General features: G+C 51.6%; 15 protein-coding genes across 15 annotated transcripts; 9 read left to right on the top strand and 6 right to left on the bottom strand.

Annotated features, from left to right (window-relative positions):
* Positions 1–88: 88 nt before the first annotated feature.
* Aud_002212 (putative GPI anchored protein) lies at positions 89–901 on the top strand (the record flags this gene model as incomplete). Its single annotated transcript, XM_043296213.1, has 3 exons — positions 89–296; positions 355–427; positions 478–901. The coding sequence occupies 3 exons, from the start codon at positions 89–91 to the stop codon at positions 899–901; spliced, it is 705 nt and encodes a 234-aa protein (XP_043152148.1).
* Positions 902–1,564: 663 nt separating this feature from the next.
* Positions 1,565–3,243, top strand: Aud_002211 (putative amino acid permease family protein; the record flags this gene model as incomplete). The annotated part of the gene is made up of 2 exons (XM_043296212.1): positions 1,565–1,715; positions 1,784–3,243. The coding sequence occupies 2 exons, from the start codon at positions 1,565–1,567 to the stop codon at positions 3,241–3,243; spliced, it is 1,611 nt and encodes a 536-aa protein (XP_043152147.1).
* A 21-nt stretch (positions 3,244–3,264) lies between these two features.
* On the bottom strand, positions 3,265–4,245 carry Aud_002210 (uncharacterized protein; the record flags this gene model as incomplete). Its single annotated transcript, XM_043296211.1, has 1 exon — positions 3,265–4,245. The coding sequence occupies one exon, from the start codon at positions 4,243–4,245 to the stop codon at positions 3,265–3,267; it is 981 nt and encodes a 326-aa protein (XP_043152146.1).
* A 326-nt stretch (positions 4,246–4,571) lies between these two features.
* Positions 4,572–5,430, top strand: Aud_002209 (uncharacterized protein; the record flags this gene model as incomplete). The annotated part of the gene is made up of 2 exons (XM_043296210.1): positions 4,572–4,668; positions 4,721–5,430. The coding sequence occupies 2 exons, from the start codon at positions 4,572–4,574 to the stop codon at positions 5,428–5,430; spliced, it is 807 nt and encodes a 268-aa protein (XP_043152145.1).
* Positions 5,431–6,270: 840 nt separating this feature from the next.
* Positions 6,271–7,397, bottom strand: Aud_002208 (uncharacterized protein; the record flags this gene model as incomplete). Its single annotated transcript, XM_043296209.1, has 2 exons — positions 6,271–7,188; positions 7,311–7,397. The coding sequence occupies 2 exons, from the start codon at positions 7,395–7,397 to the stop codon at positions 6,271–6,273; spliced, it is 1,005 nt and encodes a 334-aa protein (XP_043152144.1).
* Positions 7,398–8,648: 1,251 nt separating this feature from the next.
* On the top strand, positions 8,649–9,855 carry Aud_002207 (putative integral membrane protein; the record flags this gene model as incomplete). Its single annotated transcript, XM_043296208.1, has 5 exons — positions 8,649–8,798; positions 8,856–8,963; positions 9,023–9,405; positions 9,454–9,518; positions 9,572–9,855. 5 exons carry the CDS (start codon positions 8,649–8,651, stop codon positions 9,853–9,855), a joined length of 990 nt encoding a protein of 329 aa, XP_043152143.1.
* A 611-nt stretch (positions 9,856–10,466) lies between these two features.
* Aud_002206 (uncharacterized protein) lies at positions 10,467–11,309 on the top strand (the record flags this gene model as incomplete). Its single annotated transcript, XM_043296207.1, has 1 exon — positions 10,467–11,309. One exon carries the CDS (start codon positions 10,467–10,469, stop codon positions 11,307–11,309), a length of 843 nt encoding a protein of 280 aa, XP_043152142.1.
* A 102-nt stretch (positions 11,310–11,411) lies between these two features.
* Positions 11,412–12,417, bottom strand: Aud_002205 (putative polyhydroxybutyrate depolymerase; the record flags this gene model as incomplete). Its single annotated transcript, XM_043296206.1, has 2 exons — positions 11,412–11,677; positions 11,736–12,417. The coding sequence occupies 2 exons, from the start codon at positions 12,415–12,417 to the stop codon at positions 11,412–11,414; spliced, it is 948 nt and encodes a 315-aa protein (XP_043152141.1).
* A 77-nt stretch (positions 12,418–12,494) lies between these two features.
* Positions 12,495–12,908, bottom strand: Aud_002204 (uncharacterized protein; the record flags this gene model as incomplete). Its single annotated transcript, XM_043296205.1, has 1 exon — positions 12,495–12,908. One exon carries the CDS (start codon positions 12,906–12,908, stop codon positions 12,495–12,497), a length of 414 nt encoding a protein of 137 aa, XP_043152140.1.
* Positions 12,909–13,862: 954 nt separating this feature from the next.
* Aud_002203 (uncharacterized protein) lies at positions 13,863–14,369 on the bottom strand (the record flags this gene model as incomplete). The annotated part of the gene is made up of 2 exons (XM_043296204.1): positions 13,863–14,301; positions 14,359–14,369. 2 exons carry the CDS (start codon positions 14,367–14,369, stop codon positions 13,863–13,865), a joined length of 450 nt encoding a protein of 149 aa, XP_043152139.1.
* A 1,772-nt stretch (positions 14,370–16,141) lies between these two features.
* Aud_002202 (phosphoglycerate mutase) lies at positions 16,142–16,953 on the top strand (the record flags this gene model as incomplete). Its single annotated transcript, XM_043296203.1, has 2 exons — positions 16,142–16,197; positions 16,242–16,953. 2 exons carry the CDS (start codon positions 16,142–16,144, stop codon positions 16,951–16,953), a joined length of 768 nt encoding a protein of 255 aa, XP_043152138.1.
* A 520-nt stretch (positions 16,954–17,473) lies between these two features.
* Positions 17,474–19,552, top strand: Aud_002201 (alpha-galactosidase D; the record flags this gene model as incomplete). The annotated part of the gene is made up of 4 exons (XM_043296202.1): positions 17,474–17,574; positions 17,618–17,916; positions 17,961–18,017; positions 18,060–19,552. The coding sequence occupies 4 exons, from the start codon at positions 17,474–17,476 to the stop codon at positions 19,550–19,552; spliced, it is 1,950 nt and encodes a 649-aa protein (XP_043152137.1).
* Positions 19,553–19,867: 315 nt separating this feature from the next.
* On the top strand, positions 19,868–21,422 carry Aud_002200 (putative MFS transporter; the record flags this gene model as incomplete). Its single annotated transcript, XM_043296201.1, has 4 exons — positions 19,868–20,089; positions 20,205–20,606; positions 20,661–21,026; positions 21,078–21,422. The coding sequence occupies 4 exons, from the start codon at positions 19,868–19,870 to the stop codon at positions 21,420–21,422; spliced, it is 1,335 nt and encodes a 444-aa protein (XP_043152136.1).
* Positions 21,423–22,309: 887 nt separating this feature from the next.
* Aud_002199 (uncharacterized protein) lies at positions 22,310–22,744 on the bottom strand (the record flags this gene model as incomplete). Its single annotated transcript, XM_043296200.1, has 1 exon — positions 22,310–22,744. One exon carries the CDS (start codon positions 22,742–22,744, stop codon positions 22,310–22,312), a length of 435 nt encoding a protein of 144 aa, XP_043152135.1.
* A 1,341-nt stretch (positions 22,745–24,085) lies between these two features.
* Aud_002198 (uncharacterized protein) lies at positions 24,086–24,799 on the top strand (the record flags this gene model as incomplete). Its single annotated transcript, XM_043296199.1, has 1 exon — positions 24,086–24,799. The coding sequence occupies one exon, from the start codon at positions 24,086–24,088 to the stop codon at positions 24,797–24,799; it is 714 nt and encodes a 237-aa protein (XP_043152134.1).
* Positions 24,800–24,904: the final 105 nt, after the last annotated feature.

Raw genomic sequence — 24,904 nt, 5'->3', positions numbered from 1 at the left:
CAGCACAGCAGCCATACCCCTGTCACATAAAGCACTGTCATTTCCCTAAAACCTTTCAATTGCAGAAACCACGAAGATTGCGTTGAAAATGCTCCTTTCACTTGTCACCCTCATTTCCGTTTTCCAGCTGGCGGTGGCCACAAACCTCAGCCCGCCGATCCTCTACGCCCGTCACGCATTGCAGGATGGGTCCCTGGAGAAACGCGCAAGCTGCGGAGATGGCACCCGGTGTCTCCTGGGGTCATGCTGCGGCGACGGATGCGCCATGAACTGCTGCGCGTTGGATAACGGCGGCCGTAAGCAGTCCCCCCTTTCCTTCGCCATTCCGCTAGACTAACGAGGGATAACTACAAGTGGGCTGTGGAATCGCAGAACGGTGCCAATTCCACGGGAATGTGTTTGTCGGGTGTTGTGGGAATTTCCTCGGGTACGTCCTTTCTCTCTTGGATATGAAAATGCGAGTGCTGATGGTTGCAGGGGCTGCACGGGCGAAGCTACACATGTCACGGTCCACACGCCCTACTCGACTGTTACGCTGGGCGCACAGACTGCAAATACGATCACTGCTACGGCTACTACCACGACGGAGCAGATGTTTACTGCGATTTCGGTGCCGCCGACTGCGACCGCGACCGGGGCCATGACTACGTCGAGTGAGAGGGAGACCAAGACTAAGGCTCAGACGGAAAGTGGCTCGCATTCTCATCGCGTCTCGACGTCAAGCACGAGTGTAACCAAGGCCGAGACCACGTCTAGTAGTAGCCCTCGTAGTCCGACGACGACAGCGGTGTTTTCGCAGGCTTCGCCGTCGCCGAATAATAGCGGGGGATCTGGCGTGGGTGTGGGTGTGGGTGTACCCGTTCTGGCTGGGATGGTTGCCTTGGGTGCTGTTCTGTTGTGAGTGAGAGTTGATCGGAGAATGGGAGACGATACCTTAATATATATGCCGAATTAATGTTTACCCCGCATTTACTTTCATCAGTGCCACGGAAGAAATGTTTCATCTCCAGACCATTGGAGCGTAAGGTACGGATTAGATCGAGACGCAGATCGCGAACGCTTGCTGAGGGAGAGTCTTTTGACTCGCGTCGACTTTCCTTTTCAGGATACGCCTTGCTTCTCTGGTACAAGCGAGAGAAAGGTAGCTGAGATATTTGAGCTCCTATCAGCTATAGTGGATATTATTGACGGACCAAGTACCAACCGCAGTCAGGAAGTCCAGCCGAGAAGAAGGTTAACCCCGCAAAGTGAAAAATCTTAGTCTGGTGCGCACTGCGGAATTTGCGCGGACGCCGCCGACAAATCACTCGCGGGCCAGTTATCAATATCATCACCGGAATGATGATCCCTCATTACCAATAATCCAGAGTCAGTATCTAGGCTGTATCGTCTATCTTTGTGTTTGATATCCCGCATACTCTCGTGAGGGGAAGTGTCAGTGTCAGTGTCTGTGCCCAGGGGCATATATGACGCAGACCTGCACTGCACTGCAACAGAAATGGACATGCCTGGTATTTCTCCATCACCACACAATTCCATCCCCTAAGTGCTATAACTGCTATTGATGGACGTGGAAAACATCAAACTGGGCGATTCGGCTTCGGTCGACCAAAGCGTGCAGGATGCGCGCGATCTCGCGACCATGGGGCACGACCAGGCCCTGACCCGCAAATTCGATCTGTGGAGTATGCTCGCGCTGGCGTTTTGCGTACTAGGTATTTTCTTCCCTCCTGAGGCCTCCTGGGGTATAGTGGATGATGATGATGATGCTAATGCTGAGTAGGAACGTACTCCACTTTCGCGCAAGATCTCAGCAGCGGACTCAGCAACGGCGGCCCCATCACCATCCTCTGGGGTCTTGTCCTGGTGACGGCGTGTAATCTCTGCGTTGCCGTGTCGCTGGGCGAGTTGACGAGTAGCATGCCTACTGCACTGGGGCAGGCGTACTGGGTGTACAGGCTGTGGCATACGCCGACGGGGCGGTTCGTGTCGTACCTGTGTGCGTGGATCAACACGTTCGGGTGGTGGACGCTCACAGCGTCGCAGATTGCGTTTATGACGGAGTTTCTGCTCGGGATGAAGGTCATGTTTGATGATAGTTGGGGTGGCGCGGGGGTGGGCTGGCTGCAGTTTGTGATTTATCTCGGGCTGGTGCTGGTTCTGACGGTGGTGAATGTGGTGGGGTGTCGACGGGAGAAGATCCTGCCGTGGATGAATGGGTTTGTCGGGGTGTGGTTCACCGGGCTGTTTGTGGTGCTGTCGCTTGCGCTGTTGATTTCCGTCGGGACCAAGGCCGACCTGTCGTTTCAGCCGGGCCGGTTTGTCTTTGGGACGTGGATCAACCAGACGGGTTGGAGCGACGGTGTGGTGTGGTTTACTGGGCTGGTACAGGCCGCGTATGGGCTGACTGCGTTCGACGCGGTCATCCACATGGTCGAAGAGATGCCGGCGCCGAGGATCAACGCGCCGAGGGTAACGTATCTGGCGGTGCTGTCGGGCGCCGTCACCGGGTTCATCTTCATGGTCGTCTGTCTGTTCTGCATACAGGATGTGGACAAGGTCGTTGACTCGCCCAGTGGACTGCCGTTCATCGAGCTGATGCTGGAGACGGTTGGGCTCAAGGGCGGCGCTACTCTGATCGCTCTGTTCATTTTCAACGGCGTCGGCCAGGGCATCAGTATCCTGACGACTGCATCGCGACTGACCTGGGGTTTTGCCCGCGACGGCGGTCTCCCCTGGAGTCGGTACCTGACGGTGGTGGATCCTGCGTGGAAGGCTCCTGTGCGCGCACTCTGGGCGCAAGGGGTGTTGATCGCGCTCGTGGGCGTGCTCTATCTCTTTGCCAACACCGTCCTCGAAGCGATCCTGAGCGTCAGCACCATCGCCCTGACCATCTCGTACGCCCTGCCCATCGCAGCGCTGCTCTTTGTGGGCCGGGACCAGCTGCCGCCTGGTCCCTTTCGCCTCGGCCGCTGGGGAACGGCAGCCAACTGGATCAGCATCGTGTATTGTGCCATCACGACCGTCTTCTTCTTCTTCCCTGGCTCCCCCGACCCGGCGCCAGGGGACATGAACTACGCGATTGCGGTGTTTGGGGTGATGCTCGTGGTGGCTGTCGGGTTCTGGTTCATACAGGGCAGTCGGACGTACCTACAGACGGAGGATGCGATTGCGCAGCTGATTGTCGCGCAAGGATTGGAGTTGGAACCGAAACCGGAACCGGGGAAAAAGGCTGATCAATGATGTGAACTATGAAACTAGAAGTTATATACCAGCTAGCTCCTCCTCGGCTTTAACGATCATTTCCTCCCAGTTCCTACCGGCCAGCCACTCCTCAAACGACTTCGTGCGTATCTCCAGCTGCTCAGGCATCATCACCTCGAGCGAGCCCGTATACCCAAACTCGGCCATAAACTGCGGCGCATCCAGCACCTCCCACGGAATCTCGAAGCGCTCATGCATCTCCCGCACATCCACCTCCTCAACCTCAACCTCCAACCCAGTCACCCTCTTCCACACATCCACCACCTCCGCCATGGACAGGTAGCTATCACACCCCAACACCCACTGCCCAGTCTCACTCTCACTTTCAACCATCGCCCTGACAAACTCCCCCGTCGAACTCTCCGCCGCAATAATCGGCACCCGTAGCCTCTTCGTCCCGGGAATAGTAAACCGTAACACCCTCTTTCCCTCGCCAACCGCAACCACCTTCGGCAAAAAGAGCGCATTCGTCGCATACGCCCCCATCACCAGAAACGACACCTTCCCTCGCAGACCAGCCTCCTCCTGCAGAATCTTGGCTATCTCCGCCTTCGTATCGCAGTGGTGCGCATGCGCGTACTTTCCCCCGGATAGTTCCTTCATCCCTGGGAGCGTGGAGAATATCAGCCTCTGTAGGGAGGACACCTCCCCCGCCGCGATGGCCGCGTTCCGCCCGTGCTGGATCTCCGTTTCGTATGCGAGCGCGGTGTCCTGTGTGGCGCGGTATGGACCCCAGAAATCTGTATTGAGGAAGAGAGCTGTTGCGTCTTTGAAGGCGCGCCGGAGGGAATTGAGGTCGGAGAGATCAGCTTGTACAACTTCTGCGCCGGCGGCGGCGAGGGCGCGCGCGGTGGGGGAGGACGGGGTGCGGGTTATGATGCGGACATGCCAGGTTGGGAGGGGGAGGAAGGTGTGAGCGACGGCGGAGCCTTGGATTCCTGTGGCGCCGGTGATGACGATGATTTTTTTGTTTTGGGACATCTTTAATTGTTGTGGATTGGTGGTTTAGTGGTGATGGGGATATGATGAGGAGTTGGACTGTACGTATTTATAATTTCGGAACTGTTGTTGAACTGGCTGCCTGGCTTATAAGCTCGGAGCTGTTGTTGGACTGACTGCCCGGCTTATACTGGGTGGCTTACACAGTATGATGCTATTCGGTTATCCAAAGGTGTACTCCGATTGGTCAATTGGCGTAAGCCATCGGTGGATTATTCCTCCCGCACTCCCCACCATCCATCCTCATACATATTCCTATCGCGACTGCAGAGCATACAGGGAATGGAATGGATGATAATGCCATCATAATGCAATCTACCCGAAAGCCCGACGGACAGTCCAAGTCAAAGAGGATCATCACCCCCGCTCGACGGGACCAGAATCGTCGCGCGCAGCGGGCTTACCGTGGGTTCTCCGTAATTGTTCCGTGTGCTGTGCAGCGTGCTGACATGAACAGGACAACGGCGGAGAGAGTTTCTTGCCGAAAAGCAGGGACAGGCCGCTTTGAAACGGGAGTTGAGACCCGCGACTGCGCTGAATGCTCCGACGGCAAACAATATGGACGTAGCTAGGAAGACCATGCCAGCAATGCTGACGGTAGATCATTTCTTTCCTCCTCGTAATCCATCTAGCAAACGCGATGAGGACGAGGCCGTCGGAGTCAAAGTACCAAACGTTCCACCCCCCTTGTTCACCACGTACACTCTCCTCCTCACAGCCTGCGTTTACAACGCCGCAGCCCTCGGGATCAGCATCGACCAGTTCTCCAGCTACAACTGCATGTCCCTGTGCTCGCCTTTCTACCGCCCGTACACCGCCATGTCGGCCGATCCGTCATCTCTCCTAGCTACAGTTACTCGCCCAGCCATCCCAGTCCATCTCCGCCCGACTCTCCCCCAGATTCTCTTCCCGCATCACCCGCTCCTTGATCTCCTCCCGCTGCCTACGCTGCGCGCAAAAGCAATCACCTTTGCTGCCACTGCGCCATCCATCCTCGACGCGGTAGAGTTTAAACGAGATATCGTTGAGAGGGGAGGTATCGTATGCTCGTCCGACTCTGCAGCTATGCAGCCGTGGGATATGCGCGCTTGGACGATTGCGCCGTGGTTTAGTAGGAAGTGGCGGCTGCTCTCTGAGTCTGAGAATCTTGCATGCTCGTCTATATAGGCGAGCTCGTATCCGCGCTAGCTGGTCTAATTGAACAAGCAAGGAAGAGTTTAGACCGTGTCACTGCAAGCGGCTGGTGGAAAGGGCCATGTCTTCGCAGCTGCATCTGGTGATAGCTTCTCACTCATAGTCTCGATATACATGTCAAAGAGGTATCTATTCATCATGTTCGTCTCCTCCATCGTTCCATATGGACCCAACCCTTGTCATCAGTGCGAGCTGGGCCTTCAAAATGTCGCGTAACGCATGTCCTGATACTTTGCTACTTATTCATTGTGCATCTTCAGCACCTTCTCAGACAACGCAAAGGGACAGCTTCCTGGAAGTTCCAATCTAGCCTAGACCTGTGAAATGCATGTCACAGAGTTTCGCTGTGGAACCATACTACCGTTCAAGAAAAGCTGGCAAGACGTAAACGGCTCCCATAGCTCCGGTCAAGCTTCATTGCCTGGTGCACATATTTGTTGTCTTCAAGGCAAGACATTCGTAGTATTTCGACTGGGTGGACAATGCCGTCGCCTTGAAAGCTCGCTCTTTCGCTCGAGGTCTAATTCCTCAAAATCGTCCGGCAAACTGAGGGAGGCCATTCTGGACCTGCGCTTCGTCTTTCGCAATGAGCCTTTGTTCTCGTTGTGAAGTTGATAGCGCAGAGGCCGAAATCGATCTCCCTGTACGGGTCAGGAGCAGATAATAAAGCAGGGAAGAGAACACAGACTCACATGGGCCGACATCTTGCACAGCTGTGAATCATCAGCAGATTTCTGCCGCATTGATTGATCGCACGACGGCCCAATGCAGAACGATTGAGAACAACAAGAAAGTATATAAAACTTCAAAGAACTAAGCGGCTAGTAGATAGATCAGAGCCAACTCGCCCTGCATTAGAAGCATCCCAACCACAAATAGTGCAACCTCAATGGCAAGAGCCTTCAGGATGACCTTAACAAAGCGAGTGCGAGCAGGCCAATCAAAGGTGGTCCAGGCATCTCTGAGGCCGAGCTTGCCACTACCACCCACAATTTCGGGTTTCACCTTGCCGCCAAAAAGGCGGTCGAAGGGCACGATCGGGTCATCCTCCTCGGGCAGCATAGAGGCAGCCACACGAGCGAATATCCCCCTGGCGGGAACAGAAGCCAATATGAGAAATACAACCGGGAGAATGTTAATGGCTAGGACAAGGAGAAGCCCTTTATATCCCTCAAAGGGGGCAGCCATCATGGCGACCCAGCCAGCGGGCCCTGCAGCAGATATAGGCAGAGAGGCCGCACACATTAGGAAATTGTACAAAGCAGCCGCAGGGGCGATTCTAGGCCAATGCCGGAGGCCAAGCATTCGCCGGTAGGAGCTCCTAGGAGATTTTTCGGCGATCACAAGATGAACCCAAGCCATCTGCCAGGTGGCGAAGGGCATGCTAGCGATGAACTGTTTCAAAAATGTACTGAAAATTGAAACGGAGACAGAATGGATCGGAATAACAACAATTCCTCGAATTAGAAGACCCGCGCCCAGATCGAACCCCGTGAAGGCCAGATACATACGAAATCCACGGAAGCACGACCCGCCACGGGCGCGTAGGTGCTTAATGGCCGAGCGCAGCCCGCTAGCGATTGGCTTAGTGGTTGATGCAGCAGCGACCTCGGGATCATTAGGGTCGAAGGAATCGTGAGAATCTTCGCTGTCGAGGCGAACATACGTCTTCGGGTTGGAGTCTTCGACGGCGGCCAGAGTCGCAATAACATCAATGCAGGTGTAGTGAACCTATCGATGAGTTTAGATAGTCGCTGTTTCTAATACTAATACCGACTCACCCAAAAAATTGCGAAACCAAATACAACGGCCGTAAAAATGATAATTGGGAGGCCTAGGGCTTCTAGCCATACATGCATTGGAGACTGACCACGGTCTCGAAGCCGAGCGGAAATCAACTCGGCGCCCCGGCGTATGAGAACACTGCTAACAGATGACATGATGTTTGACTGAGGAAAATAATTGAAGAAACGTTGAAGAGGAAGAAGCAGAGTACTAAGGAGGGCTTGGTGGTTTAATATAAGTACATCGCAACATAGCCCCTAGACCATCGTCCTTTTGTACTGACGGCCCTTACTGGCCCTCATTCGTTGGAACATATGGGTGGAGTAGTTAAGCGTCGCGTAAGGGACTGCATCTCAGCCTAGACTATAGGGACTTCCTGCGCCGCTTGCCCTAGGCCGACCTCTCTGAGTCATATTTTGCAATAGCCCACAGAGTGTTTTAGCGAAGGCTGTAGCAGTATTAGCTTTGAACAGAAGGGAGTTTTAGAAAGAATTGGGATTCTTGACGTGTTAACAAAGTGTCGGCGTGAACTGACTGTATCCAACCAAACCTGCCGCCCCACTATTCTCGCTCACAGCTTGTGGAGGTCCCTGATATGATCGGCAGCAGATCGCTGGCACAGCAGATATCTTGAAGTATAAGGTTGTTCTTTTGGACACAAGTGAGAATCAGAGCTTTCTCTTCTCACCTAAATATCTTCCACACTGTGGCCACTGCCAATTCTTCTATAGCAAGAAGACCCGACTAAAGGAAGCGGCATGGGTTTAATCGGTAACTCTAACAAGACTGTTAGCAGCCATTCTTCAGCCTTTATATGCTCATTATCCTCTAATGCTCTGAAAGACCCTGTATTCAGTGATAAAATTCTATTCTTAACACAACCAGAAGGGCACAGCAGCTTGGGGAAGACTCTTGCATCCATTACAATACGCTATTTATTTGATATTTATGTGTAATACAACCTCTAATAACTTACTGATAGCTACCCAATTCGGCCCGTATATAATATATTTTCTCTTAAGGCCCGGTCATTAGACGCATAGTATTTCCGTCCAATTGTTGTTGGTTCTGATGATTCCAGATCCATGGAGTGGGGTCTGAAGCGGCATCCAACGAATTCGCCGCCGCCACCAATCGCCAAGTCTGAAACCTTCATCAGCGGGTTACACTCTCCAACATTCCTATCAAAGCGCGGACGCGGTGTGTGCTTTTCCGGTAGTCTTGGGATTGTGCTCCTCAGCATAGAGAAGATTTCAAACTTCTTCTGCTGATGACGGCCATATTCAGATTTAGTCTCTTGGGACATGCACTACCGGGACTGTAGGATTCTGAGACTTATTCTGCAAATACCGCATTGATTTATCATGTGACGACACTTGACTTGCATGGATATCTGATTGACTCAAATGGCATTGAACGGTCGCAGTAGGGCGTTATTCGCTGTCACCCTGCTGTTCCTGTGTCTATCATTTACTGCCGTTGCTCTGCGGTGCTTTGTCCGGCTGAGACTCGTGAAAGCCTTTGGATGGGATGATGGCTTGATGGTATTGGCCATGGTACGTGAGCTGATACGACCCTCGACAATAGACAGAACAACTGATACTCATACTCAGCTATTCAATATCTGGTTTGCAACATGCGGGTTGGCTGGCTCAATTGCTGGATTCGGGAAAAGATTTAGTCAGTTCGACTCGGTAGAAGATATTCACACGGCTCTGATGGTAAGTTCTAGCGGCACCCAAAGCTGCCCATTACCCTGACATTTACATTACATGGACAGTGGTGGTGGCTCGGGCAGAGCGCCTATGTTTGGGTCGTGGCAACCGCAAGAATCTCCATCGCAATGCTGCTTCTCCGTCTTACCGTCCAGCGGCGCCAATCAGCCGTCATGTATCTCGTAATTGGTCTAACGGCCACTGTCGGCCTCGCCTTCTGGCTTACCCTGACGTTGCAGTGCCATCCGGTTCAAGAATTCTGGCAACGAACGGGCAGAGGACACTGCATTGGCACCCAGTATGTAGTGGACATTGCGTACCTCTATAGTGCGACAGCCTGTCTTTGCGACTTCACCCTTGGACTCTTTCCTCTATATATTCTAAAGGACCTGCAGATGAGCTGGAGGTCCAAATGGGCGTTAAGAGTCATTCTCAGCATGGGATGCATGTACGTCGGCAGTCCGAAGAGGAGAGACCCATACTGACTGCTCTCTAGTGCAGGTGCTGCCGTCGCAGTCCGTATCCCCTTTCTCCCGGACTATAAAAAGCCAGACTTCCTATGTCAGTCTTGCGCGATGAGAGTCAAACAAGCATGTAATAACTGTCTTTTCCAGATGCGACCGTTGGTATCGCTATCTCGTCGAACGTCGAAGCCGGTCTCGGCATCACGGCTGGAAGTCTCATCACGCTCCGTCCACTCATGCGCTGGTTCCGAGACGTTAGCCACAGGGTATCGAACACAGCGAGAGGTGTAGCATGTAGCAGTGACAGAACCCAGAATTCTTCTGTGCAACAGAGACACTCCTCACCAAAGCACGGGCGATCGGACATTGAAGCAGGAACTCTGTCTCATCCTTCGCAAGCCGAGGAACCTCAGGTTAGAGCTGAGTCGATATAGATGCCTGGTACGGAGTATGTACTGCACTGGTCCAACTTGGGAGGGCAGGCTCTATCTATCTATACAAGCTTACTGGAAATGTGATTAGCGCATATTGTCCAAATGTACTAGCTGGACCGGAGATCTTAATGTCTTATGCAAATACATTAATGTGCAAAGTGGGTTCCAGGAGAAATTCAAGATTCAGGGGCCGTATACATAGTCATCTATATTCTTCGTTAAGTTATCAGCATGAGAAGCACATTCTTCCAGTTTTCTACAATTTATGCCATGTGCGACTGCTCCGTAGTAATTTCATACAGAGCGGTTCCATCAGGTAAGAAGATACCATCATGGTGAGGTCATTAGAAGCATGAAGACTAAAAATTCATGTTCTGAATCAGCTGTATCATCAGGAAGATATTGGGGATTCAGACCAGAGGGTAGTAGATGGAAATGTATGTTGAACATCCTACATTGCTATTCCTACTGCCCTAGAAATGGTTATCTGGACACCTTTTACTCAAGTGGTTCTAATATTGTCGACAGTGTATATGTCTACATACATAACCTCTCGTAGTTAAAGCTCCCTACATTCCTCTTCCAGCAAGAAGCGAATACGGTTTATGAAAATGGCAGTGAACACAGACAGCATCAGCCGCCAGGCCCTTGGGCTTAGTCCCACGACAAGTGAATATCCCTACCAGGGCATGCAACACTTCCAGGACATTATCTACAAAGAAGCAGCGGAATGCAAACACGAGTACGTGATCTTCTCCAATATCAACGAGCAGACCTTCATACGAGACTTCGACGAGCCAAACAGCCATTCATACAGTGATTTCTTTCCACAAAATCGCATCCTTGTTGCCAGAATTCCAGCCACCGAAGTTCACGAAGAGGCGCACGCCGAGCTCCACAATACTCTTATCATTAAGCTCTTGAACATGAATGTCCGCTCTCAGCTGCGATCGCTTATAGGGGCCGATGTGGTGACTCCCACACGAACTAAGAAGCCCGACCAGTCATACAAGCCTGTGAATATGCCAGCCGGTTACTCCGGTCACTGGCCATCCGTAGTGATCGAGGGTGCGTTCTCGGAGAGCCAGAGCAAACTGACCAATGATGCGCGCTGGTGGCTCAACGCTTCCGGGGGAGAATTGAAGACTATTATTACCCTTGCAGTCCAGAAGAAAAGGAAGTCCATCACGATTGACAAATGGGAGGCGATCAGCCGGCCCACAAGAGGCGACCCGGGGAAAACGGTGCCTGAGGTGGTTCAAAAGGTGACTATGACCAGGGAGGGTGATGATGCCCCAGTGCATATCACTGGGGCTCCCCTGGTCGTAGGGTTTGAGAAGCTATTCCTCCGGCCTGCTGAGGAGCAGAAAGGAGAGGGGGATGTGGTCATGGATCACGACGACTTAACCCTGATTGCTGACTTGACCTGGATGGGCCTCAATACAGGTAACTAAATGTTACAGGAGGGATGAGATCGCGGAGACAGGCTCTGCCAACATCAATTAGGCTAGATAGCACAAGCTCGTCCCATTTATTTCGCTTTCAAATCCGAATGCCTACACTACCAAGAGGCACTGGGCATAATAAGGGCTATAGGCCGTGCAAACACCAGTGGCACAAGCCGTCGGACCCGTCCAGCCGAGTCCACCGCACTGTCCGTACAATGGGGCAACAGCGGTCGTGGTGACTGTAGTAGTAGTAGTTGTTGTTTTAGAGCCGGTGGTAGTCGTGGGGGTAGCAGTAGTTGTTGAGGAACTGCTGCCGGCCCCGTAGCCACTGACAATCCGGGCCACTTGGTTCACAATCGCAGCCATTTGCACGCCTAAACAAAGTCAGTGATCAATAACAGGTCTGACCTGGACGAGCTTCATTGAACTCACCTCCGAGCTGGTCAGCATTTGCTCCATACCAGCCAACCCAGTCCCAGCAACCGTTCGGGTTGGGGAGCGGCATCCCACTCCAAACGGTGTGCATGGTGTTATCCGCCACTGCTTGCGGGTAAAGAATAATAATGTTGTTGGTATCCGCCCACATGTTGTACCCGGTATTAGAAACGAACTTGCTTCCAATCATGCTGTAGCTCTGCAGGCAGCCATGCAGGGCGACATGCAGCTTGCATACCGTCGAAGACCCAGCTTGGCATGCCTTAGGGACATAGAGATATCCAGTGGTATCCATCCCGCTGGCGCCATACTCTCCCGTCTGGCTGAAAGACACAATGGAACCGGATAATGTGCCTGTGTTTCTAGCATTTAGCGTCCCGTACATCCACTTTAGGACAGCCCCTGCGCCGTCATACTGGCAGTTGCTGACATAAGGAGACACAGACGAGCTGCACGAGTTGTCCCCTGATGCATCAAAGTCAGTGGGAAAGGTGTGCACCGCGCCGCTGGTCGTGATGTACGAGACGTTGGCTGCAGCGTCAAAGTTCGCCAGCTGCGCCTTCAACTGGCTCATCACGTTCGGACCGACGGTTGTGTCGGCGGTTCCGGTCCACATGTAGATCTTGCGGTCTTCGAGGTTGCTGACTGGGTTGATCTTGTTGCCGCTCCAGCTCTTCATGTTGGCGACAGGGGCTGTGATGGATGGGTTTTGATTGTACATGCATGTAGTATACTGTCAAGCGTCAGCGTATTCGTTTACTCGAAAGTGTCTGTTTCCGGGATGTTGGAAAAATGACTTACCGACTGGCCGCGAGCACAATCATACGGGCCTCCAGCAAAGACCCCAAACCCGACCTTGAAAGTATCAGAGTATGCAACTCCAAGCTGCGCGGACATGAAGCCTCCGCTGGAGAGCCCCGAGACGGAAATTGAATTCGGGTCTACGTTGTATGCACCCAGCGCTGCGGCGGATGCAATCGCTGCTCCGGACATGGCCAGTCCTAGGAAAGTAGCAACGTTTGGCATTGTTTCTGCAGAAGAGAGAGATGCTTTATCCTTTGAACTAAAGGAGTAGTCGATATCTTCGTAAAGGTCACGACCGAGAGAAGACCCTGCATTTATAGTTTCCAGTTCATTGGGGCAGATGCCCCAGGAATGTAGCATCAACATAGACAGGGATATATCCTAGCACCCCGCATTTCATGAAGAAAGTTACCCCAGAGTATCATTTTCTTTATACCAGATCCGATCTCTACATGCATAAGTGCGTTCCTAATATTGACTAGAGTCTCTTCATGGGAAGGCTTGTGGGGTTGAAGTTTCTTTAGCTCAGGCTTCTTCAGGGATACCATGCTGTGGGGTACAGATTGTTTGTGGGGTAGGTTAGATCCAGTTGATATAACCTCTGAGCTGGGTTACATGCCGAAGACTTGTGGGGTTAATGAAATTCTCTGCTCAAGACTCATCTTGGGGTTTCTTGGGGTGACATACGGTGGGGTGCAGATCTTTGCCAGGGTCGGATACGAACAGCTTCATCTTACTTCTGGCTGACCATGATTTGTGCAGTAAATTAAGTGAGTTGAATCTAAGGATTTTATATTTCTGGGCAAGTGTAGTAGCGAATAGCTTCAAATTAGCCACTTTTTAAGTGATTACACTAGGCAATCTATTGTGTGGCGTATTGCCTTGAGTAGGTCCTTGACTCCATGTCTTGAACAAGTTGAAAGCACGCTTTGCTTCGTCGAGCGTAGAGACTCCTATAGATATGCATATATTAAGAGGCAATCACTAAGTCGCTGCTGAAGATCTATTTTCCACTGTTCCTACGGAGGTCCCCATGCCTCTTGATATAGACGGACAGATGCGGTGTGGCTGTGTTATGCAGACGGTGCAGCTCAGTTTGTCCCTGCCTAAGTTACTGTAAGTGATAAGAGTGCTAGATGCTACCAACAGCATAAAATGAGAGATGCGCTGCAAAGCATCTTCCACAGAGACACACACTCGGCTCCATTGGGTAAATGACTACATACACATTGCTGTAGCCCAAAAAAGGCAAAGCTAGCTGTATTACGCTAGAACCCAATAATTGTAGATTTAATTTATGACCATCTTTGTTCCTACCATCTACAATCCATTCTTTGTCCTTTCATCCGAGTGCCGTTGCTGGCTGCCTTGTCCATCTCCCGTCTGTCCCTCGACTTTCTTGTCCGGGGTTCCCAGAGTCGGACTCCCAAGCAGAGGGACTTCCTCATCCCCCAGCATCCATTTCTCAACCATGTTGGAGGCTCCCGTAGTCTTGGACAAAGCCGTCCCTGCGAATAAGGCAACGGCGGGTAGAGCTCGCATTGAGCCAGGAAGACCATTTTGCAACCGAGAGGCTTTGGCGAGTTTGGATATCTCGGCGGTGAGGTCAACGGGGAGCTTGTTCGCAGGCATGGATTTAATATGCTGGAGAGCTGACGGATAGATGTTCAATGAGTAGACTTGAAAAGGAATAGAAATTGTTTGCTTGTCTTGGTGAGGGTCGTACCGCATAGTCTGGAGCTCCGACGTGGGCAGGAGACTAGGCAGCACCATCACGTGTGCTTACCATGTCAGTAATAAGAGTAGGCCATATTACCTAGGTTCCATTGTTGTGTATTAAGTACGTTACTCCGAATACGATGCTTGGTATACGCCTACCTTAGTTAGCCAGTTGACTATTGGCACACATGGAATGGGAGACTAGCTGTATTCTTGGTAAAGGGAGTGCTATGATAATGACTGGCATACCTCATATTGACATTAGTTATTTCGATTTTTTCTGGGACTAGTAGTAATCTCATAAGTTGTATAGCTTGCTGTTAGGCAGAAAAGCGCTGCCACATCAAAGCAGTTGAGTTCGAGCTATATTAACGGAAGCCGACTTCCCACGTGGTATTCCTGAAAAGAAAGTTAGCTGTCCTTCAATGGACCACTGCATAGTGTCTTCAGCTTCCCAGGAAACTCAGATCAGCCACTCTCAATCTTAATTGTGAAGAGACAATCTGTGGAGACCGCATCTGCCGCGAGAGGTGAGCTTGCTCACTTGGAGAACCCCATATAGGAAGCCCTTTCGCGGAGACACAAGGGGGGTTACCTTGAGGCCAGAAGGAGGGCTCCGCGAAAGCAAGCTTAACGACGAGGAGGATATCAGGAGGGAAAAAAAGGGTGCCGCTTTGGTAATGTTTAATGACTTTGCCGGCACGGGGGATCCGCGCAGCCCTTCCTGTCCACTGGAAGCCGCAGTGGTAACTCCCAATAAGCTCAGTTCAACAGTTCACATTGTGGTGAAACCTGTCTTGAAAGAATGTTCCGCCGCCAGAGGAACAGCCCAATATCCGTTGGCCGCGTCCACTTTGAAGACTTTCCATAGATGCTTCGACAAATTTGCGATGACTGGTTCGATTCTCCTAAGGTAGTAGTTCATTTTAATTGTAGCTGCGTTAATGGGAATATAGTTATGCACCATCCGCAATTTTCCTGAGGATTTTTGGGGAAATTTTGTTCTCGCACTCCAGGGTGAGGTACATTCGACAATGATACCAGCCTCGACCATCCTGGGAAGATTCTGTATCTGCCACTTCTTCTCTTCTTGTTGACACTTCTGCCATTCACTGTTCGGGACAGCTGGTGAATGGACTTATGATACTGGGGGTGGAGGTGAATGTCAACCCAGTATATGAACATGATTTTATTCTACTACGTCTGACAATATACCCTCCAACATGAGACATCTATTTCAGCAGAAGTGATAAATGCTCCCGTTCTCCCAGCCTGTCTCTCCTCTGGAACCCAAGAAAACATCATGTTCACAGATGATATTAATTTTCTTTCTACTTCTCTTCTAGGAATGAAAATGTATCTGCTTATCTGCTTATCTGGATCAAGTCTTCATGGAAAAGTTAGCAATTGTAGCTGATGATAAACGAGATGTATACAGGATAAATCGAAAAGGCGGCATCACAATCATCTGCACTCAAGAGCCTCTATTGGGAGCCTAAATTTAGGGCAATATGATCCCCAGTGCGGCATCATATAGGGTGGGGATGAGGAGAATTGCTGATGAACCTGCCGAGTCTTAGGGCTATAAAAATGTTATTAACACATTAGTATTATGTTGAAGAGCCAGTGCAGCTCACAAGGGTCTCATCTTGAAACTACTCATGGATTATCGCTATGATGTTAGTGACATATTATTTGAGAATAAAATGTATAGACAATGAGAGAGGTAGAGAATCATTTGTGCATGGTATATCAGGTGGACCTGGGTGACAGTTTAGGCACCGCCCCGAGCAATCCCCAACAAAAGTCCGCCACCAGAAAATATTCCATTCATCCAACAACCATCTCCCCGGCATCCTCACTTGGCTCCAATCATCAAGATGAAACTCTATCTCATCCGCCATGCGGAAACCGTCGATAATGTCTCTCATAGATTGTAAGTCCCTCCCCTCCTTGCCCTACAATCACTAACGCCCACAGGGCCGGGATCAAAGACTCCCCCTTGACAAATCACGGCGCCCTCCAGATCACCCGTCTAGGGAGATATTTCGCCTCCCAAAACATCAAATTCAGCCATATCTTCTCATCAGATCTGTCCAGAGCCATTCTCACCGCCGAAGGTCTCAGCGCCCATCAGCCAGAACTAAGTCCGGTGCTCCTGCCATCCCTACGCGAACGTGATTTTGGCTCCTTCGAGGGGCAAAAGTGGCATTCAGCCTGGGAGTCGAGCATTGTTCCCAAGCAACCGGAATCCGAGGCATCCATGCGCCAGCGCGCAAACGCATTTCTCACTGACTACTTACTCCCCTTGCTTCTCGCTGGCGACGAGGCTGGGGATGAGGCTGTCGTTGCTGTGGTCTCGCACGGGTTACTTCTACGGAGTCTGTGGCGCGCTCTACTCGCGTGTTTTCCTCCGAGCGATGTACGCATAGTAGGGGACGCAGACATCAACGCCTTTAACCCGTTCTGGGCCAATACGGGGTACTTGGAGCTGTTGGTTTGTCCGAAATTGAGTCCTTCGGTAGGAGATCCGGATATGCCGGTTCTGGGTGGGTATTCGCTGCAGGTGCTTGGGGTTAATACTCGAGCACACCTGGCGGATCTTCAGCGTACGAAAGGGGGAGTCGGGAGCGCTACTTTCGATCAGCGGCAGAAACGAATTGATCATTTCTTTAGTCAAAAGAATCGATAGACCTTGAGCCTGTCAATCTGGCAGACAACTCAGTTGAAGAACGGCTAATGCGATGATCCCCGCGATCAACCTGGACTTACGACATACACCTTACTAGGAGGACGGAAGCTCCAACGACGACTACGAGTTGCCAAGCACCGAGCAGATGTTAGGTCGCGGAGCATATTGCATTACCTTGAAAGGGTCATTTTTCCGATTTCTCCGCAGACACAGAAGCTGGCAGGCCTGTTGTGACAGCTCATGAGAAGCGGGAATTGCACATTGCACCACTCTTGGGTATACTAACATGGAATGGCTTCATTTAGCCTGCAGAATGCTGAAATATTTAACCGCAATTTCCCCGCTTTTTTAATATGATCTGCATTGTTCGACTCCCAACTCGGAAATTCTCCGCATATCGACAGTGCTCAGATAACGTACCACAGGAACTGCGCCGAATTGGGTTATTGGCCCGTTTAGCATAAAGAGTATAAATGTCTCTCTAGCTTGATAGAGTTTCAGTCTATGGTCCACAGGCAAGATGGAGTCTATTGTCACAGTTCTATTACTTTCGCCAGTCCTTGCGGCTGGTTCTCTTCATCCACGCATCGACAATGGCCTGGCCAAGACGCCACAAATGGGGTATGTTACTCCTGCTGAAGATTGACTTCTACTGACTGGCCAGGTGGAACACGTACAATCACTACTCGTGCTCGCCCAACGAAGCGATAATACGCTCCAACGCCAAAGCGCTCGTTGATCTTGGACTCGCCTCATTAGGCTACCGCTATGTGACCACCGACTGTGGCTGGTCAGTGGCCGATCGGCTGCCGAATGGCACCTTGACCTGGAACGAGACCTTGTTTCCAAGCGGCTTTCCCGCCATGGGAAGGTATCTTCACGGATTAGGGCTGCTGTTCGGCGTTTATGGGGACTCGGGAACCAAGTTGTGCGGCAGTCCCCCAGACCAAGCCGGCAGCTTGTGTAAGTCCCGTCATCCTTGGTTTGTGGCTTCGCTAATTGACCAGACCACGAAGAACAGGATGCGAAAACGTTCGCCGAATGGGGGGCGGATGCGTTAAAGTGTATGTCCGTCCCTTAAAGATAGAAGCCCGCTGATTGTGTAGTTGACAACTGCTACTCCGACGCTGCCACCAACTACCCCAATGTCAACTATGAGCCCAGCACATCCCCTAGTCCTCGCTATGAGATAATGTCGTCTGCCCTGTCGCGTGTCGGTCGACCAATCCTCTTCCAGATCTGCGAATGGGGCATCGACTTCCCCGCTCTTTGGGCTCCTGCGCTCGGGAACTCCTGGCGCATCGGCAACGACATCATCCCCGCGTGGCGAAGTATCTTTCGCACGCTGAACCAGGCCGTTCCCAACACAGATTTCGCTAGACCTGGTCAGTGGCCAGATCTGGATATGCTGTTTGTGGGCAACGGGGTGTTTTCGGTGCCGGAGGAGCAGACGCACTTCTCGCTGTGGGCGATTTTGAAAAGCCCATTGATTATCGGAGCGGCGTTGAAAGATAACGTCACTAGTATCAACCAAGCGTCGTTGCAGGTGTTGAAGCAGAAGGATGTCATTGGGTTTAACCAGGACTCGCTGGGGGTGAGTGCCAGTCTGAAGCGGAGGTGGTCGGACGAAGGGTACGAGGTGTGGAGTGGACCACTTTCGGGCAACAGGACCGTGGTGGCGGTCATCAATTGGCGAAATGAGTCGAGGGATCTCACGCTCGATCTGCCTGATGTTGGTCTACAGTATGCAAAAGTTGTCAGAAATATATGGGGCAATACCGTGATTCGTGATGTGCGAACATCGTACACTGCGAGAGTGGCAGGACATGGAACGATGCTTCTGGAGTTGCAGGGTACCGTCCAGTCGGGGTCATATCCAGCCAAAATCTTCGCGAAGTCTACAGGCAGTCAAAAAACCACTTTCGAGTCGGTCTATGCAGCTACTACCAGCGCAAACTACACGCTGGCCATCAGCTTTTCGCGATCATCCACCGAAACCATCACCATCACGACCTCTTCCGGCCAGACTGTCTCGGCCTCCGGCAAATCGGCCCGAATCGCCCTGGCGGCTGGGTCAAACACCATCACCATCCAGCACACGACCCCTATTGAGTCTATCCAGATTACTCCACCGACCGGCACCTACTACGCCAACACCGTCTTCAACGTTACCGGCAGCGCCCAGCACACCACCTGCGGGTCCGGCTGCAGCCCCGTTGGCTCAAAAATCGGCTACCTCAGTCCCAACAGCAACGCCTACGCATCCATCCCAGCGACCACCCCGGGGTCCAAGTACCTCGCGATCGACTACATCAACAATGATGTCGCCTTCTCGTCAAGTTGGGGCTGGGGATCCAACTCGCGCAACCTGACCGTCAGCGTCAACGACGGGGCGCCGGTGCGACTAGAGGCCCCGTTGAGCGGACGGCATAGCGAACTGTTCTCGCCTGGCAAGGGATGGTGGGATACAGCCACACTGGGGGTTCTGACCTCTGGATGGAAGAAGGGGGAGAATAAGGTCGTATTCGGGAATGAGGGTGGGGAGGATGGGTTCCAAAATTATGCGGCGGATTTCGTGGGGGTCAGGGTTTTGGACTAACCGATTGATATCTGCATTTGCTAATGATTCTGATGTCCTGATGATGAAATCGAGCTGCCAAGGATTAGTGTACTCTACTCCACTCCCATGAGTCACCCCAGCCAAGCAATACTTAGTATTCGTGTTAGTTCCTCCACAGTTCTCCACTGGAGACCGGAACTGCCCCGTGGACCACGAGGAAAGTTAGAACGAGATGGGGAAACCAGAGTTAGCCAGTTGCCAATCGTGCAGCTATAAATGCACCTTAAAACGCATCAATCAGTCCGAGATTTCTCTACGATTTTTTGCCAACGTTCGTCCTTGTATTTGTACGACATGGCGACAACGACAACGACAACTACTGCTACCAAAACATACAGTCGAAATGAAGACAACCACGGACTCGCCAGTCTCCAACTGGAAGCATCCCATTCCCCCCCGCCAGGAAATGTCTTCCCCGCCATGGAACGATGGAACCATCCCAAGTCAAACATCTACAAGATAGCCGCGACCTTCTGGGCGTTTCTCGTCATGGGCGCAAATGACGCCGCATACGGTGTAAGCCTTCCACTCCGTATCTACATTCATTCAATATAACTAACACACGCAATAGCCACTAATCCCCTACGTAAGTTTATTATACCCTACCGACTGAAGTATACTGACAGATAAGCTTGAACAACACTACTCCCTCTCCTACACCATCGTCTCTCTCGTCTTCCTCTCCCCGCTGGGCGGGTATTTCCTCGCCGCACTAACAAACAACCACATCCACCTGCGCTTTGGCCGGCGCGGCGTGGCCATCATCTCCCCCTCGTGCCATGTCCTCTCGTACATAATCAACTGCCTGCACCCGCCGTACCCCGTTCTCGTGGTGAGCTTCATCTTTGCCGGGTTCGGCAACGGTCTCGCCGACTCGGGGTGGAATGCCTGGATCGGCAACATGGCGGATGCGAACCAGGTGCTGGGCCTGCTACATGGGTTCTACGGTGTGGGCGCGGTACTTGCGCCGTTGGCTGCCACATCGCTGGTTACGAAGGCGGGGGTGGGCTGGTGGTATTTCTATTACATCATGGTTTGTCTTTCTCTATCCCCTAGGATATAAGTGTGGATGAGCTGACAATAGTAGATTGGCTGCGCGGTCATCGAGCTCGCGACCTCGGTCTACTGCTTCTGGGACGATACCGGGGCGGCCTTCCGGCGGGACACGCAGCATTCGACAGGTGGCACCGGCACCGGTGGCGGTAGCCTGCGCAAGGCGCTGTTCACGAAACGCGCTGGAAGGATTACCTGGCTGTGTTCGTTTTTCCTACTGCTGTATGTCGGCGTGGAGGTTGCGCTGGGCGGGTGGATCGTCACCTTCATGATGCGCGTGCGGCACGGCGAGCCCTTTGCGAGTGGAATGGTGGCGACCGGGTTTTGGTTGGGGATTACGGTGGGCCGGGTCGTGCTAGGATTTGTGACTCCGAGGTTGGGAGAGAAATTGGCTATTTCTGTAGGTCTCCCCGTCCCTTGATTATTGGATGCCATGCTAACTGCGCTGCAGATCTATATCGTCTCTTCCATCGCTTTGGGTCTCGTCCTCTGGCTTGTTCCAAACTTTTACGTTTCCACCGTGGCCGTTTCGCTCCAGGGCTTCTTCCTCGGTCCGCTGTTCCCTGCTGTTGTGGTCGTGGCGACCAAGTTGCTGCCTCGTGGCTTGCATGTCACTGCGATTGGCTTTGCGGCGGCGTTTGGAGCGGGAGGCGCCTCAGTGCTGCCGTTTGCTGTTGGGGCGATTGCGCAGGCCAAGGGGGTCAAGGTGTTGCAGCCGTTTGTGATTGGCTTGCTTGGGGCGATTATGGCGTTGTGGATGGGGTTGCCTAGGATTCCTGCTCAGCATGAGACATAGCAAGCGATCATAAACTAGAGAAAAGGTGATGAGTCCGAGTCAATGGTTGGGCGTTTTGCCGTTTTGGGACGAGTTGGAGTAGTTGGGCGTTTTTCCTATTTGGGTATATTGCTCAACTTTTGCATATCCACCGTCCATCATCCATCATCCATCAGCTGAGAGGATAAAATATTAAGACATGTGTCCACCCACTACTATTGTTCTCGTGTTCCTGATTACGGCTCAGCTGAGAGGATGAAATCATTTAAGACATGTGTCCACCTACCGCTATTGCTCTCGTGTTTCTGATTACGGCCTCAAACTATTGCGGAACGGTATGGACCTACCCAACACTGTCTAAGCCACAAGGTTCCAATGCCTGGAGTCCACTGGAGAATCGAACCGTTGCAAGCTATTGCGAATCAAGATAGGAGATGAGTCACTAAGTAAAGAATATGGGTCCGCAGACACTGCAGCCTCTTTGCTCCAGTCATCACGAGCATGATGAACGTCCCTCACAGTAAGAGACCCATACGTGAATTCTGACCTTCATCCAAGCCGTATCTACAGAGGTGCAGCATCAGTGGCATGCCAGAATACTGGCCTTGTTGATACTCAGCATGCTGATGGCGACGCCACTCACTCTGCTAAATGTACATCCTAGCTGGAGGAACCACGAGCATACGCCAGATTGATATCCAACTACGCCTATGTGTCCTGGTCAACAGGTATAAAAGTCATACATCTTCCAAGGGCCTCTACAGCGCAGCTATTCCTCGCAGATACAAGAAAGCAGATTCGCACAAGAATCCATTCCATTCGAGATTCTGCATAAATAGAACATCACGTTACCACCCATTCCCATTATTCATTATTCATTATCCCAGAAGCAAAGCGAAGCAATCAAATCAAACAACCATCCCACAAACAACCAATATCAACAACCCCACCCCCAAAACCGACACTCGCTTCGACGCAGCACCACTATGGCTCGTCTCACTTGCACTCGCCCCCGTCTTCGTCCCCGTACTCGACGCAGTGGAAGTCAAACTCGCCGTCGCGGTAGCATTCAACTGACCCCCACAGAACACATCCTTATTGCCGCCGTTCTCCTTAATACAGTTCAGTAACTCGCCCATGCTATGCCCCTGCGCGAGGCAGTACAGGTCGCACCCGTCGTTGTATTTCGTGACGGATGCCGGGTGACAGCACTTGTCCATGATGGAGGTGTAGTTTCCTGTTGCTGGGAGGGCGCACGCGACGTCCTGGACGGGGAGGATCCAGCGGTTGCCTGTGCAGGTTGCCGACGCTCCAGAGGTGGTGGAGGTTGATGTTGATGCCATTGTTGTTGTAGCCACGTCCATGGCTTATTTGGTGTAAAGTAGGGGTAGAGTATAGGTAGGTTAGACTGGTGGTTGTATCAACAGCTGGTTGTATGGGGTAAGAACAGAAGAAATAAAAGAACAGAGCGCTCAGATTTCAATGATATAAACTGAAAGCTTAGAGAATCGCGTGACAACAAACAAAGAATGTTAGACATGGCACAGCATACGATCAATAGCCTGCAGCCAATCAGGTGGGTTGTCTGGGTACCCGAGTGCTATATTTAGGTATCCTGGGGAGGATCCACGTCGTTTGTGGAACTTTATCGGCCTTGATGGCTGCTTGATTGATCCTAGAAGAAGATTCTAGCTCTACTCTGGATAAATAGACTCCAGAATTCTGATGCATGAGCAGGTTGGTTTGTTTGAGGGAATCTACCAGTGACGTCATTACATAATGGAGACAGGGTATGTATCAATGCATAGAGAGGTAGAATAATCATGAAGGCTTATCATCAAGGTTTATTCAGCGCTATGGGCAGAAGAAGAACATTAAATCCGGAAAACGGTTTTAGCGATCGATAGCTAGAGTACAACACAGAATGGCACCTAAGCTAGCTCAGTCTACCCTTGATCTTATCCATGATATGAGAAGCAGTGGTCAACTCACTACATCCTAGATGGCTGAATCTGCTGGGTGCAGCAAGCGTATCATCGTCAGAATTCGTCCTAAAGTGCACATTGTTGTTTTTGTCTGGATTATCTACTAGGATACGCCAGTTACCTATAAGTGTTTAGCAATGACATGGTTAGCCAGCGGTTCAAAAACGGCTCCGGCTGATGCTGTTCCGCAAGACTTGTTAATATATCGCACAGGCTATCCTAGGCCCCTGGACACATGCAGTCACTGGTCTGAATGATGTGCGGCACCTAAATGTCTCACTTGGCATGCTGCGTGCTTACTCCAGACTACATTATAATTGGATGTGCCCCAGGCCCCCAGCCAGACAGGCCCATATAGCGTCTTAATTCAACGCCGTAGGACCTCGTTCGGACAGGCCACAAGGCAGCTGCGCACAATCCTGCCCAACTGCCCGGGCTGGCTAGAAAGTTGTTTGGCAACTCAAACAGATTGCCGGATTTTATATCCCTGGTAACTACGGAGAAAGCAGCAGCTTAGTCTCAACGTCTCTATATACAATAGCCGCACATTTGATGACGAGTGTCCACCACGCCATGGAGTCTACTGTAAAGAAGCACAAGCAGCCAACGTCGGCTTCAAAACGCCGCAGTGAAATGCCTCATGTCTTCTGCCCCGGATCAACTAGCCACTAATATGTCCCAGACAAACCTGCGCGAGCTATGGAGGAGCGCGTACCGCATATTAGACCCATTCGCGGCAGCCCACAGCGGCGAAGCCTCGCTCAGCACACACAGTCCGGAGGATCATCTACAGGGGCTCATCCTGTTTCGGTGTTCGCCTATGAGAAGCTCCAGTCACACGACTCTATTCGGGTTCTTGATTTGCAACCTGGTTCCGCTCACGATTCGCTAGAATGCCGCCTGTATGAGTACCCTCTAGGGCAGAAACCATGCTGGCCCCAACTATACGAGGCTGTCTCCTACGTCTGGGGCTCCATGGAAAAGACTGGGAGCATTATCTGTAACGGTGCATTTTTGCCCATCACTGCAAGTCTCGAACAGGTGCTGCTAAGAGTTCTGCTAAGAGTTCGCCTATCGGAGTCAAGTAGGACATTGTGGGCAGACGCAATTTGTATCAACCAGGACGGTATCTTGGAGAAGAATCAGCAGGTTAGTATCATGGACAAGATATATGAAGGGGCCAGAACTGTGCTTTTCTGCCTCGACGGAGATATCTCGCGAGATACGCGCACCATGAAGGCACTCAAGAAAATCAACAAGATATTTGAGACCTGGCTGCGCCAGTTCGAGAGTCGGCCGGAACCTGACTTCGACCCGATACGATTCTCAGCGCAAGTGTCCCCTGCAATGTTCCATTCCATCTCGCAGCATGAGTGGGAAGAAACAATCAGTCTGCTCAGCTGCGACTGGTGATCTCGAGCATGGGTTCTCCAAGAATTCGGATTAGCATACCATGGCGAGTTTCTCGATGGCCGCGAGACCATCGATAGAATGTCCACAGAGCTTTTTGTCTCGATT

Source organism: Aspergillus udagawae (genome assembly GCF_001078395.1).
Source record: "Aspergillus udagawae IFM 46973 DNA, scaffold_11, whole genome shotgun sequence".
In the NCBI taxonomy this organism is placed as follows: Eukaryota; Fungi; Ascomycota; class Eurotiomycetes; order Eurotiales; family Aspergillaceae; genus Aspergillus; species Aspergillus udagawae.
Note: the sequence above shows the minus strand (reverse complement) of the source record. Positions and strands in the feature narration are given on the sequence as shown.